At 46.6% G+C, this 14,458-nt stretch overlaps 1 protein-coding gene across 7 annotated transcripts in view; it reads right to left on the bottom strand.

The window, feature by feature from the left end:
• The window catches only part of Rasgrp4 (RAS guanyl releasing protein 4), a 32,854-nt gene extending 19,035 nt beyond the window's left edge, over positions 1–13,819 (bottom strand). Inside the window, exons 1-10 of one of the 7 annotated variants that reach the window (XM_004659892.2) lie at positions 13,797–13,819; positions 9,383–9,567; positions 7,939–8,044; positions 7,751–7,813; positions 6,504–6,635; positions 6,237–6,390; position 6,122; positions 4,335–4,405; positions 2,899–3,015; positions 1,803–2,078 (exon numbers count right to left, since the gene is read on the bottom strand). In XM_004659892.2, the coding sequence (XP_004659949.1) occupies positions 1,803–2,078; positions 2,899–3,015; positions 4,335–4,405; position 6,122; positions 6,237–6,390; positions 6,504–6,635; positions 7,751–7,813; positions 7,939–8,044; positions 9,383–9,567; positions 13,797–13,819 (1,128 nt within the window). Of the gene's footprint in view, positions 1–1,802; positions 2,079–2,898; positions 3,016–4,334; positions 4,509–6,121; positions 6,123–6,236; positions 6,391–6,503; positions 6,636–7,750; positions 7,814–7,938; positions 8,045–9,382; positions 9,568–13,796 lie in introns of all 7 variants that reach the window. The other 6 variants (XM_004659890.2, XM_004659893.2, XM_004659891.2 and 3 more) reach the window with 6 other exon arrangements.
• Between the last annotated feature and the right edge of the window lie 639 nt (positions 13,820–14,458).

Raw genomic sequence — 14,458 nt, 5'->3', positions numbered from 1 at the left:
CTAGTTTGGCCTGGAACCCACTATACAGCTCAGGATGGTTTTGAACTATGACAATCCTCCTGCCTCAATCTTTCTGGTGTTGGGTTATGCTTAGCTCAGATCATATTTTAGTTGCTTTATATAAATTACATGTTTGGTTGATTCTTTTCAACTATCCTCTGAATTGAGTCCTATTATCCATTTTACAGACAAGGAAACTGAGGTACTGAGTGATTTACCCAAGGCTACATAGCTAGCTAGAAGCTGAGGTTTCGACACTCACGAGATTCTGGAGCTGGAATATGGCTCACTGCGTAAAGTGCTTGCTATGTAAGCATGAAGACCCAAGTTCAGAGTCACAGAATTCTTGTCAATTCTGGGCCTGATGGTATGCACCTGCAATCCCAGTGCTGGGAAGGAGAAGACAGAGAATCCCTGGGGTTCACTAGTTAGTCTAGCCAAATCAGTGAGCTCTAGGCACAGTGAGAGGAGACCTTACCTCAAAGAATAATAAGGTGTAAAGCAATCAAGAAAGACACTGGATGTTAAGCTCAAGCCTCCACACATACAGCCATACATGTTCATGCATGTCTGAACACAAGCCCACATACAAACACACATACCACACATGAATGCACATGTAAAAAACTCCAAACAATCATGAGGGCTGGAGAGAAGGCTCAGAAGGAATCCAGCATAAGCATGAGGGCCTGAGGGGTCCTGAGACTGCCTGAGCTCAAATCTCCAGATCCCATGTAAAACAGATGGGTGTGGTCATACATACTTGTAACCCCACTCCTACAGAGAAGCAAAGACTTGAGAATCTTTGGAACACCACAAGCTCTGGAATTAGTAAGAGAAAATTCAGGCTCAAAACAAGACCAAGTAGGGGGCTGGAGAGATGGCTTAGTGGTTAAGGCGCTTGCTTGCAAAACCAAAACCCAAGTTTGACTCCCTAGGACCCACGTAAGCCAGATGCATAAGGGTGCGCATGCATCTGGAGTTCGTTTGCAGTGGCTAGAGGCCCTGGCACACCCATTCTCTCTCTTTTTCTCTCTCTCTCTCTACCTGCCTATTTCTGTAGCTCTCTCTCTCTCAAATAATAAAAATAAAATATTAAAAAAAAACCATAAAACAAGACCAGGTGGAAGAGTGATGGAGCAGAACATCTGTCATTCCACTCAGGCCTCCACTGATAAGTGAACCCTGTGGCATGCCAGGATATGAGGCACCACAAGGGCACATACATGTACATATACCACACCCACACCACACATCACATCATATTACATCACATTGCATTACACACACACACACACACACACACACACACAAAATCATAAGCCTCATTTCATAGACCAGCCTGGTGGCACAGACCTGTAATAGCAGCACTTAAAAGGCTGAGGCAGATATCTGGCTGACTGTGGTGGTGCACACCTTTAAGCCCAGCACTTGGGAGGCAGAGGTAGGAGGATCACTGTGAGTTTGAGGCCAGCCTGAGACTACATAGCGAATTCTAGGTCAGCCTGAGCCAAAACAAAACAAAACAAAACAAAACAAAACAAAACAAAACAAAACAAAACAAAACAAAACAAAACAAAACAAAACAAAACAAAAACAACCCCTTGAGCTGAGGAAGTAGCTCAGCAGAACACTTGCCTAGAATCCACCAGTGAGGGGTTGGGTGGAGGGGAACGTAGTTCAGTGGTGGAATATTTGTCTTGCCTACTTGAGGTCCTAGTTCCTACACTATCTATCCTGTTCCTGTAAATCTTCACAGACATAGGCCCCTCAATATCCATCTCCAGAGGTTTATAGTTTACCATGAGCAGATGCAGCAGGTCCTCATTGGCACTGCAGGGAGGATGTTGACCCTGGAGTTCCACCAGCTCCCGCACCCGAAGGTAGAGGTTATTCAGCTTGGGCAGGTGCAGGCGGCCATCAGGTAGCCTGTTGGGTTGGGCCTCATGCAATGACACCAGGTCCTTGAGGTGTATACCTAGTACTGGAAGCCGGAAGCCAGTGCAGTTAGCCCAGGCTCTGCGGTAGCGGGCGTAGTTGTTGTGAGAGGCAAGAAGCTCAGTCAGTTCCAGCAGGGCCTGTGTGGGAGGTACATGCTATGAGCCAGAGCAGTTTTGCATTGTGTCTCCTGTAGGGGAGTATCCTAGCAGCCTATATTGTGGGCTGTGGAATATTAGGCATCTCCTGAGCCATTCTTTTCTTTTCTTTTTGCTTTGGTTTTTTGAGGCAGGGTCTTACTCTAGTCCAAGCTGGCCTTGAACTCACAGTGATCCTCCTACCTCATCCTCCCTAGTGCTGGGATTACAGGCATGAGCTACCATGCCCAGCTTCTGAACCCTTCTGTATCCTTCATTGACTTAGCATCTCTCCCAAACTGTTCTTCCTCATTGTGTTTTTATTCTAGAGGTGCCCATTCTGCAGTTGGATTGATTTTGATTAAACCAGAATCTGATTATGGGTGCTATCACCACTCCCAAACCTTCTCTAGCTCCCTAGTGCCATTGAGATCTGCTCCTTCCTGACCTCAGCCACACACCAGACTCATGAATGACACTATCTTTCCCAGATATTTCTAACCCATGTTCCTCTTTTGGGGGGCCCAAATGTTGACATCTTTGGATATGTGACTTAGCTGACCACTAGACTGGGTCTGTCAATTCTCTACTTAGTATCTTTTTGTCTCCCTCAGAGCCCTGCTCAAGACCAAACATGCAAAGAGTACAAGAGGTCAGCTCCATAATAGGTGCACTAGGGAGGAAAAAAGCAGAGATTTGGAGCAGCAAAAGCCTGGGTTGGCCCCAGAGCTCCTGCACAGGGACTGATGGCAGTTAGGGAGTTAAATGTTGGAGGTTTGGGACAGCTGACCATTTAGGACTTTGGGAAGGGCAAGGGGTTTACCTTGGTGCTGTCAGAACTCAGGTGGGCATGGGAGTCCTTGAGTCTGGAAATGGCACTGTGACACAGGCCCCCTGTGACTGCCATCAGTGTGTTGAAATTCTGCAGCTGGTAGAGCCTCTAGGAAGGAAGATGATGTCAGAGGCAGGAGGTATCATAAAAAAAACAGGCAAGGTAGGAGTTCAGGTAATAATACTGAGTCAGAAATCTTTGTCAGACTACATAATGAATTACAGGTCAGCCTGGGCTAGAATAAGACCCTACTTCTAAAAACCAAAAAAGAAAAAGAAATATTTGTCATATGTGGTTGTGGACCAGGGTAAGCATGGGTAGGCATAGGACATGTGGAAGAAGGTGGGGAGAAGTACCAGGTAAATACCAAGAGTTGAACAGATTTGGAGAGCAGAGGGGTGTGTGTGTGTGTGTGTGTGTGTGTGTGTGTGTGTATGCACACTTGTCCCAACAGTAAAGGATTGAGACACGTGTCAAGTGTCAGGGTTCTGGGGGCCAGGAGGCTCAAGGTGACACAGGTGAGAATGTAAGTTCAAGATGTGTGACAGGAGTAAGGTCTACATCCTGAGGGCATCAAGAAGATTCCCTCACCTTTACTTTTTCCAAGCTTGGGGAGCAGAGGTCACTGGGAAGACAGGTAGGACAGTGCTAAGTGGAAACTGCTCAGAGAACGGAGACCCCCAAGCTGATGCCAGAAACCCTAGATCTAAAGTGCACAGCAAAATATTGCTCAAGAGAGCTTGCCTATAATCCACCATTGAGGCCTGGGGCTTTGGCTCAGTGATAGAGCTCTTGCCTAGAGGGGAGGATGCCGCAGGTTCAAGCCTCCACATTGAAATAAGTAAACAGCCCAACAAAAGGAGGCAAAGGGATGGAAGGCTCCAGAGAAAGGGTGTGGTCTGCATGGAAATACACAAAGGGAAGGGGAGGAAGGGCTGAACATGACACATGAGGGTTGGGCCAGGGACAGACTGGACTGGATGAAGAGGACTGTAATGCCCTCACTGGCCCAAAGAATCTGAGGGGACCTGGAGACTATAGATAGGAACCCAAGTGCAGGATTATGCAAAGCTGAGCGCATGGAAAGGACGCTTTCATTTCCATGGGAATGGGATATTTAGTTTAGGGCTTGGGAGATGCAGCCAGGAGGAACTTCTTTAACTTCTACTACTAGGTCCAAGTTGGGGAGCCCAAAGTGGATTTGACGAAGTGACATCAAAGTCACAGCCCAGGGTTAGAATCCCGGGAAATGAGGCTGTGGGGACGTGGCCAAAAGTGGTTAATGGTCGCCTGGATGTTCCTGCTGCAGTCTAATGGGGATCCTTAGCCTGGCCCTCTGGAACACAGGGTAGCTATGGTAGGTTCTGTTGGCAACTCCAAGGGGTAAGCACTCCAAAAACAAGCAGAACGGCTGAGTGGGTGCTCACCTGTGCCACGTGAATGAACTTGTCCAACACCTGTGCTCGTTGCGCAGGCCCAGGACGGCTCAACACCATGACTTGCACCCAGCGGGACACACTGTTGCTGAGACTCACAGAACTTTCCAGAGCTGAGCAACCATGCACTGAGCCCTGCAAAACATAGCCCCTCAGGTCCTGGGGCTAGGGCAAGGTGGGGGTCAGGGTGGGCCATGACACTCAGATTGTATCCTTCACATGCCATCCCTTTCTCTGGTAGTCTTGACCTCTAATGTCCTAGCCTGGTTTAGCCTAAGAGACCTTGGTCATGTCTACCCCTAGGCTGATAGAGGGCTCTGATATCACCATGTTCCTCTTTCTGAAACGAAATGCTTAAATAAAACTAGGAACTATCTGAACAGTTTACCTATATTAACTAGAAGGTGAGGTCTATTGTCTTTGGTATTTCAGACATAAAGTACAGAGAAGGTAGCTCAGGGTTACACAGGCATGAGTCAGAGTCTGTGTGCTCTTAATTAGGTGCTTGCCTGGCACATAGTCTGGGAAGGGAAGGATGGGGAAGAGGACTTAAAACTGGCTTTTTTAAAAAAAATTATTATTATTATTATTATTTTGTTTTTTCCAGGTCAGGTCTTGCTCTAGCCCAGGCTGACCTGGAATTCACTATGTACTCTCACGGTGGCCCCAAACTCACTGTGGTCCTCCTTCCTCTGCCTCCCCAGTGTAGTGATTAAAAAGGTGTGCCACCATGCTCTACTAAAACCAGCTTTTTCTTGTTTTGTTTAAGGGTACTTACATTCTATACCCCTATCCAACACATGTACACACACACTCCTCACTTGTACTCAGGAAATTTTTACCTACAGGAATCATGTCCCCATCTTCCCTCAAAACAATGTCCAGAAGGTAACAGCTAACCCTTATCTACATCAAAGCAAGTAGATTGATCTTTTATTTTCTTTTCCTTCCTTTTCTCCCCTCTTTCTTTTCTTTTCTTTTTTCCAGGTTGGGTCTCATTCCAGCCTAGGCTGACCTGAAATTCATTATGTAGTCTCAGGTTGGCCTCAACCTAACAGCGATCCTTCTGCCTCAGCCTTTTGAGTTTCTACCTCATGAGTGTTGAGGCTATATGTGTGCACTACCACACCATTCATTTGATGCTGGTGATTTAATGACCTTGGGCATGCAGGCACTCTACTTACTGAGCAAATCCCCAGCCCACAATGACTTTTAGGGAAATGAAAATGGCAATTTCAAATTTTTCAGTTAGGTAACATTTACTCTGCACCAGGCACTGTATCTCTGAGGTAGAAACTTTTTTTTTTTTTTTTTTCCCCAAGGTAGGGTCTCACTCTGACCTGGAATTCACTATATAGTCTCAGGGTGGCCTCAAACTCATGGCAATCCTCCTACCTCTACCTCCCAAGTGTTGGGATTAAAGGCATGTGCCACCACACCTGGCTAATATTCTTTCTTTATTTTTTAAAATAGTTTATTTCTGAGAGAGAGAGACAGAGAGAGGAGGGAGAGAATGGGCACACTAGGGCCTCTAGCCACTGCAAACGAACTCCAGATGTATGTGCCACCTTGTGCATCTGGCTGTACGTGGATACTGGGGACTCAAACCTCAACAAAAACCAAAAGAACAACAACAACAAAAGTCACCAGAGCCAGGCATGGTGACACACGCCTTTAATCCCAGCACTTGGGAGACAGAGGTAGGAGGATCACCATGAGTTTGAGGCCACCCTGAGACTACATAGTGAATTCCAGGTCAGCCTGAGCTAGAGTAAAACCCTACCTTGAAAAACAAAACAAAACAAAAAAGTTTAGGATACTATTTAGATGTCCATGCCAAGGATTCTCTTATCTATGCCCTGTTCAAGGAAAGGCTGTGTGAAGGGTCCGCACCATGATTGCCTGGAAGGACCGGAATTCCAGGTAAGTGAGGTGTTGAGCCAGTTCCTCAGTCTCCAGGTGATCAAACAGCAAGGACACTTTGCGCTTCTTTCCCAAGCCTGGGCTACTCAAGGGAGGTGGGGGGCCAGGCCCCTCAGGGCTCAGTCTGAAGGCCCAGAGGGACAGGCTATTAGAGTGGCTCAGAGTTGAGGATCTGGGGGCATGGAGGGAGGGGACAGGACAGAGTGGGATAGGGAAGGGGGAATGGGGCTGGCTCACAGGTTGAAGACATCTCTCAAACTCCTCTGGGCTGAGTTGCCCTCTTGGGCCACGGTGGTCCAGAAACGATTTATGACTTCTTCCAGTTGGGGTTCCTGGTGCACTGCCTCTGGGTGCTGGGTCATCCAGTACCTGAGAGGGGTTTAGAGAGAGGTGATTGATGACCATCCCCCTCCCGCGCCTATGAGATAATACCAGTGACACCCTGCAGGAACCTGGGCTGGTATACAGTGGGAGGCCTCTACAGAGGGTCTTAGATGAGGAAGCACCAAAAGCCTGGCTAAGGGTATTTACATAGGTACAGAGGGTCTCTTGAAGTCAGGGCTGGGAAGGGTGAGCGCATGAGGGATATCTGGGGTATGACTGGAGGGTCATTTAAAACAAGTTGAGAAAATTACTGGAAGGGAAGATACTGAGGGAAGGTCTCGGAAGTAGCTGGGGTAAAATTTGGGGAAGTCAAGGTGAAAATAGTCTTAGGAGTTTATGGAAGGTGAAGGTTGGGGGTTCATAACTAAAGGTCCCTGAGTACGAGCTAGGACAGTCAATGGGATCTAGTTGGGGATTTCCATTTCTAGTAGGTAGAAGTTTTAAGGAGCAAAACTAGGAATATCTTAGGAAAGGAGTCAGGGGTGTCTTACATGGAATTTTATTTATTTTGGTTTTAAAAAATTTTTTTGGTTTATTTTTATTTATTTGAAAGCAACAGACGGAGAAAGAGGTAGAGACAGAATGGGCGAGCCAGGGCTTCCAGCCACTGCAGACGAATTCCAGATGTTTGCGCCCCTTGTGCAACTGGCTGATGTGGGTCCTGGGGAATCGAGCCTCGAACCGGGGCCCTTAGGCTTCACAGACAAGCGCTTAACTGCTAAGCCATCTCTCCAGCCCCCTCATTTTGGTTTTTAAAGGTAAGGTCTCACTCTAGTTCAGGCTGACCTGGAATTCACTATGTAGTCTCTTTAATTCTCAGCGATCCTCCTACCTCTGCCTCCCAAGTGCTGGGATTAAAGGCATACGCCACCATACCAGGTGAAATTTTTTTTTTTGAGACAGAGTCTGTGGCCTAGGCTGGTCTTGAACTTTAGGCAGTTCTCCTGTTCAGCTTCCCTATGCTAGTTCTTAGTGTGGGTTTTAGGAAATGGGGCTAAGTGGGTTTGTAGGGGGATTAAGATGGGGTTTTGGAGAGGTGTTTTGGAAGGTATCAGGATGGAGTCTTGGTTTATGGAATTGGGGTTTTGGCTCAGATTTACCTGACAAAGTAGCAGATCTGTAGCTGCCTCATCTCCTGTTCGTTTTTGGTGGCCTTCTGGTACTTGAGTTCTAGTCAAGGTTCTTTTTCCAGCATTCTAATCTGCCCAGTCCCCTTACTTTGATCTCATAGGACCTCATGAGTCTGTCCTTTACCCTCAACCCACAGATCATGGTCCTGGGAGGATATGAGGACAGCAGACGGGCAGCAAGGTCAGCAGAAGGCAACACCCAGCTGTGCATAGCAAGCACCATGTTGAGAATATGGTCTCCACAGCGCAGGCTGCCAGCTGAGTCTGGGGGTGGGAAAAGAAGAGCTATGTCAGAATGAGCCCTGGGCAATAGATACTCCGCTTCCAGAATTGGGTAGGCAGCTTGGTTCAGATGCCAGCTCTGCCAGTGATGCCCTGCATGAATTTGTGCAAGCAGCATGAACCTGAGCAAGCAACATGCCTCAGTTTCCTTATCCATATTGTTGTGTATGGAGCCACATTACACTTAGGAAGTCTGTTGAAGAGCTAAAAAGCACCATCTCAGGAGAAAATTAACTCAGTCCTTCTGTTAATTTTATTTCTTTCACTTTATTTTTTCTTTTATTTCTTCTTCTTCTTCTTTTTTTTTTTTTTCAAAGTAGAGTCTCACTCTAGCCCAGGCTGACCTGGAATTCACTATCTAGTCTCGGGGTGGCCTCAAACTCATGGTGGTCCTCCTACCTCTGACTCCCGAGTGCTAGAATTAAGGAGGCATGTGCCACCATGCCCAGCTCTCCTTCCTTCCTTTCCTCTCTCCCTCCCTCTTTCCTTTCCTTTCCTTCCTCTCTCTGTCTTTCCATCTCTCTTTCTTTTCTTCTTTCTGTGATGGCCTTCTGCATGCTAGGTAAGCACTGTACCACAGAACCATGGTTTTAGACTCCCACTGGTGGATTCCTTTACTTTTTATTTTATTTTCTAAATTTTTATTTTATATTTGTAATTATTTATTTATTTATGTGTGTGTGGGCATGCCAAGGTGCCTTGCCACTGCAAATGATGCCAGGTGCTTGTACTTCTTTATTTTGTTGTTTGTTTTCGAGGTAGGGTCTCTCTCTAGCCCAGGCAGACCTGGAGTTCACTCTGTAGTCTCAGGGTGTTGTACTGCTTTTTGAATCTGGTTCTATGTGGTTGTTGGGGAATTGAACCTGGATCACCAAGCTTTGCAAATAAGTACCTTTAACTGTACAGCCATCTCACAGCCACTAAATTTTCACATAATTATTTGTGCTTGTGTGTGCACACACGTGCATGTACATGTGCATGGGCATGCCAGGGTCTCTTGCCACTGCAAATGAACACCAGACACTTGCACTATTTTTGAGTCTGGCTTACGTGGGTGGCTATGAATTGGTTCCTAGGCTGGCAGACCTAGAAAGCTGGCTGAGCCATCTTCCCAACCACTACTTTTTATTTTGAGACAAGTTTCCAGGCAAGCCTTGGAACTTTCAATTCATGTGTCTCAGCCTCCAAAGTAGTTCGGATGTACAGGCCTGTGCTGCCAGGCCCAGTTCTCTCTTATTTTTAATGTAGGGAGCAAGATTCCCAATAGTGCTGGGCCTGGTGTTAGGGCTGGGGAGGCTGACCAGGGAGGGGACTACTCACCAAAGCACTGGAAGCATTTCTCCAGCAGCTCATCTTCGCTGCAGCTGCCCTCACTCAGCAACCCCAGATTCATGGAGGCCATAACCTTGCTGATCTCTCGGGGGCTGGGGCACGTCTTGTGGCGGCGGGCCAGTCGGGGCTGGCCACGCCCTCCTGCCTTCCCAGAGCATTCCTGGTGGCACTTCCTGTGGGCACACCCCCCTCCAAAGAATGATGGAGGCTTCTTTCTTTTGGTAGACTCTTAAAATTCTTGATTCCAATGCCCTTAGGCATTATGAGAGAAACTTCCTACAGGCCAAGTCCCAATGTTACTCCTGATCTATCATGGATCATGGGAGAACTCCTTCCCCCACCCCGGAATATTCCAAATCCCCCCAAGAAGTTGTGGAAGACTCCCAAATCAAGGACCCTCAAAAAAAAAAAAAATGAATTCCCTCCTCTACATATCATTTTTACTTTTTAAATGCTTTTTTTTCCCTTTTAGTTTTTCGAGGTAGGGTCTCACTCTAGCCCAGGCTGACCTGGAATTTATTCTGTACTCTCAGACTGGTTTCGAACTCACGGTGATCCTCCTACCTCTGCCTTCCTAGTTCTGGGATTAAAATCGTGCATCACCACGCCCAGCTCTCAAATGCCTTTTTAAAAATGACTTTTTAGCCGGGCGTGGTGGCACAGGCCTTTAATCCCAGAACTTGGGAGGCAGAGGTAGGAGAATCACCGTGAGTTCGAGGCCACCCGGAGACTACATAGTGAATTCCAGGTCAGCCTGGGCTAGAGTGAGACCCTACCTCGAGAAACAAACAAACAAAAAAACCCCAAATCAAATCAAAAAGACTTTTTAAAAGTTAATGCACAGGCCAGGTGTGGTAGCGCATGACTTGGAGGCACTTGGGAAGCAGAGGTAGCAGGATTGCCATGAGCTCAAGGCCACCTGAGACTACAGAGTGAATTCCAGGTCAGTCTGGGCCAGAGTGACACCCTGCCTCAAAAAACCAAAAAAAAAAACAAAAACAAAAAACAACAACAACAACAACAACAACAACAAAAAAAACCAAATAAATAAAATTAAAAAAATAATGGGTTTCATTGTGACATTTTCTGTACATATATATCACTATATATGATTGTACCTTATTCATGTTTGCCCCTCCATTCCCCTACCCATATGCCTTCCTCTCTCTCCTTGGTCCCTTTCCTGCCCCTAGAGTCCCCTTCTGCTTTCATTTTACATATATGTATGTATATATGTGTGCACACATATAGTTAAGTCTATATTATGTATATGAAAGAAAATATGCAATATTTTATCTGCTCTCAGTACCTCTTTTGTTCCCCCTTCCCCTCAAACAATTTTTTTCCCAAGGTCAGATCTCATTCTAGCTCAGGCTGACCTGGAATTCACTATGTAGTCGCAGGATGGCTTTGAATTCATGGCAATCCTCCTTCCTCTGCCTCTCGAGTTCTGGGATTAAAGGTGTGCGCCACCACGCCCGGCTCCCTCAAACAACTCTTGACAACACAGTCCTAAAGCACCATGGAGGACACTTTCTGATGGCAGACTCCTGGGATTCAGGAAACCAAGGGGAAAGATCCCTAGGACCATCTTTCCCAGGAGGACATACAGGAGGGTTAGTCTTCAGTCCCTCTCAGACACCACTGGGGTCTCCATCAGTGGTGTCTCCTTGGCCCAGCCCTTGAAGAACAGATAGATTCACATTTTCAAGCTTCAGAAGTCCATTTCTCCCCTTCTTAGCTTAGCCCATGTAAGGTGCACCCTGTCATTCAAGCTAGCACTTTGCATACTCAAAAAGAGGCCTTGGGAGCCTCTGTGTCTCTGGATATCTGGGTTTGGTAGGAGGAACCCGACATAGCTCAGGGAAATTTGCAGAAGAGGGGCGGAAAGAATATCAGAGCCACACATTGGGTCTTGATACACAGAGACATTGCCTCCTACCCATAACTGATGGCTAACACCACAGTGCACGACCCATATTCCCCAACTAGGAGGGTCCCTGTGGAAGGGGAGGATAGGGAGGAAGCTAACAATGGTACCAACTTGACTGTATTTACTGAGTACAAAACTAATAATAATAATAATAATAAAAACTAAAAAAAAAAAAATGTCTTAGCCTCCAGCCTGAGTTTCCGATTTGGAGCCCAGAGAGGAAGTACCAGAGCCTCTCTAAGGCTCTTTAGAGCTAGCCAGTGTCCCTGAGGTTATAGCAGTTTCAGTGAAAGTTTAAAACGATCTCTGTCTAATGACTCCCTAGACTCCTGTTCCAGGTAGAGAAAGATGGTAATGGAGAGACAGGAATGGTGGGAGGAGGGAAGGGGAAGATTCCAGACTTCAGAGTCAGACAAAACTTGGTTTGAGCAATTTCTGTTGTGTGCCTTATTGTCAGTCACTTAATTTCTCTGGTTCACAGTTTCCTCATATGAAAAATGAGGGTTGGAGAAATGGTTCAGTGGTTAAGCGCTCTTCCTGTGCAAGCATGAGGTCCTGATGGTGTCTGAGACTGCCAGAGTTCAAATCTCTAAATCTCATGTAAAACAGCTGCAACCTCAGTTTTTCAGGGAAGCAGAGACCTAAGAGAATCTTTGAAGTCCCACAAGTTTCAGAAAAGATAGAGGATGGAGGAAGAGGAGGACAGTCAAACATTTTAGCTCAAAGCAAGACCCAAAATAAGACCAGGTAGAAGACCAATAGAGCAGAATACCTGATGTTCCACGAGGGCCTTCATAGGAGCATGTGAAGCTCTACAGGAGCACATACACATGCATGCACCACCCTTTCCTCCCAACATCTCCCTCTCTTTCTCCCTCTCTCTCTCTCTCTCTCTCTCTCTCTCTCTCTCTCACACACACACACACACACACACACACACACACACACACACACAATTTACAAATAAAAACAAGCTGGGTGTGGTGGCGCATGCCTTTAATCCCAGCACTTGGGAGGCAGAGGTAGGAGGATCTCCATGAGTTCAAGGCCACCCTGAGACTACATAGTGAATTCCAGGTCAGGCTGGGCTAGAGTGAGACCCTACCTTGAAAAAACAAAACAAAACAAAACAAAAAAAAGAGTGAATTTGAACCTTCCCCAGGATTTAGTAATCCTGGTTCCTCAAAGGTGCTAAGACTTGATTACTTGATTTTCCCAGCCTGGTAAGTGACCCAGAGTTGGGGAAACTGAACTTGAGGTGCAGAGAGAAAAAGGAATGGGGAAAGCTGGGCATGGTAGTGCAGATATGTAGTCCCAGCTATTTGGGAGGTTGAGACAATAAGATTGAAGTGTCAAAGTCAGCTGGGATGACAGAGGAAGAACTCATCTCAAAAACAAATGAACAGAGATAGGGGAAGCAAAGCAGCCAGGTTTGCAGCAGGGGGTGAAAGCACAAAGAGGGACACTCTAAAACAAAGGTGCTGTCATGTCCCCTGGCATATTATGTGGTCTCAATATGTGGGTACTGAATGTTGTTAAATAATAGCCCTGATCAGGAAGCAGGCACAAGGCTGAGTCGTCTAAAGGTCAAGTACAATCCCAACAGCATTATCTGGGAACTCTATATAAAACAGATATTCTGGCCCCACCCCAGACTTACAGAATCCAGAACTTTAGGGGTAGAGTCCAGAGATCTGTGGTTTACAAGCCCTCCAGGGGGTTGTGACATATGCTCAAATTTGAGAACCAGCATCTAGGTGGTCTCACATAGACCTATAGGCTCTTCTGAAGTAGAGCCTATGATTATTCTATTACCAAAAGAAACTGAAACATGGAGTAAATTAACTTACCTACACAGCTTAGAAATGAAGCTACTAAGATGCCCCCAGGAAAGTGATGAAAAGGATGGGGAGGGAATCTCTTGGCTTATCACAATCATACTGAGGGAGGCAGAAGGAATTATCCAGGCTGGGCACCACTGGAGGGTTAGTATCCCCAAAAGATAGAGGCTTATTTCAGAACCTACTGGCTCAGGCAGCCACCTGGCCTTACCTGTGGACTGGCAGCCCCTTGTAACGTCTAGAATAGTCAGAAGTGGCTTAAGAGGCAGGGGAGCCAATTCACCCTATAATGCACATTTCCCTCTTGGGACATGGCCCTGCAAAAGCCTGGAGTTTCCAGTCTAGTGGGTGGTTTTGATGGGGAGTCAGAAAGGCAGCAAAAAGGATAAAAACATCAGTTGGGGATGGTATCAGAACTGAGCTAGGAGGGACACAGGGCAGCTTACACTCTAGGGACAGAAGCTCAGGTGCTCAGCTTCTTGAAGTATTCTTGTCCCCTAACCCTCCTGGATCCCAACCCTGGAAGAGAGGGATAGTCCACCCCCAACATTATCATCATCATCCTTTCTGCAGCCAGAGGTCCCAGGGCTTCCACTACCCTAGGTCTCCTTGGAGAGAGTCTTCTCACCTGTTGCTGTCCTTTCTGTTCATGCTTCCTGAGAGGCAGAGGTCTTGTCAGGAGTGTGCCTAGCTCCTCCCTCTCCCCCCACCCCTGAAATGCACCCACTTGCAAGCCTCTTGGGAGCTGGATCTTTCAGAAGGAAAGAGGAACTGCCCCTCCTCACCCGCCCCAGGCTAAGGGGAAGGAAGAGGTTGGGGAGAAACCAAAGGCTCCCCTCCCTGCTCATGGGGATCCCCATGGGCTGAGGTTTCCGGTGCTTCCTCCACCCCCACTCCCTGGTACAGCTGGCTCTCTACCATGGCGCCATCTTGAGACCCATCACTGTCACTTAAATAAAAGCAGCTTTATAATGTGACTAAAAAGAAGTCTTTTGTTTTTGGGTTTTAGTTTTTCTGAGACAGGATCTCATATAGCTCAGACTGACCTGAAACTCAAGTATCTGAAGTTAACCTTGATCCTTCTGCCCTGGACCCTCATCTACTGTGATTACAGATATAGGCCACCATGCTTGGATGAATAGTCTATAAAACACAAAAATTTGACTGAAAACTCAGACAACATAATAATTAGTACATTTTACCTGTTTCTTTCTTTTCTTCTTCTTCTTTTTTTTTTCTTTTTTACTAGGTAGGGTTTCACTCTAGTCCAGGCTGGAATTCACTATGTAG

This window comes from Jaculus jaculus, chromosome 7, assembly GCF_020740685.1.
Source record: "Jaculus jaculus isolate mJacJac1 chromosome 7, mJacJac1.mat.Y.cur, whole genome shotgun sequence".
Classification (NCBI taxonomy): Eukaryota; Metazoa; Chordata; class Mammalia; order Rodentia; family Dipodidae; genus Jaculus; species Jaculus jaculus.
This window is presented reverse-complemented; position numbering and strand designations above follow the sequence as displayed.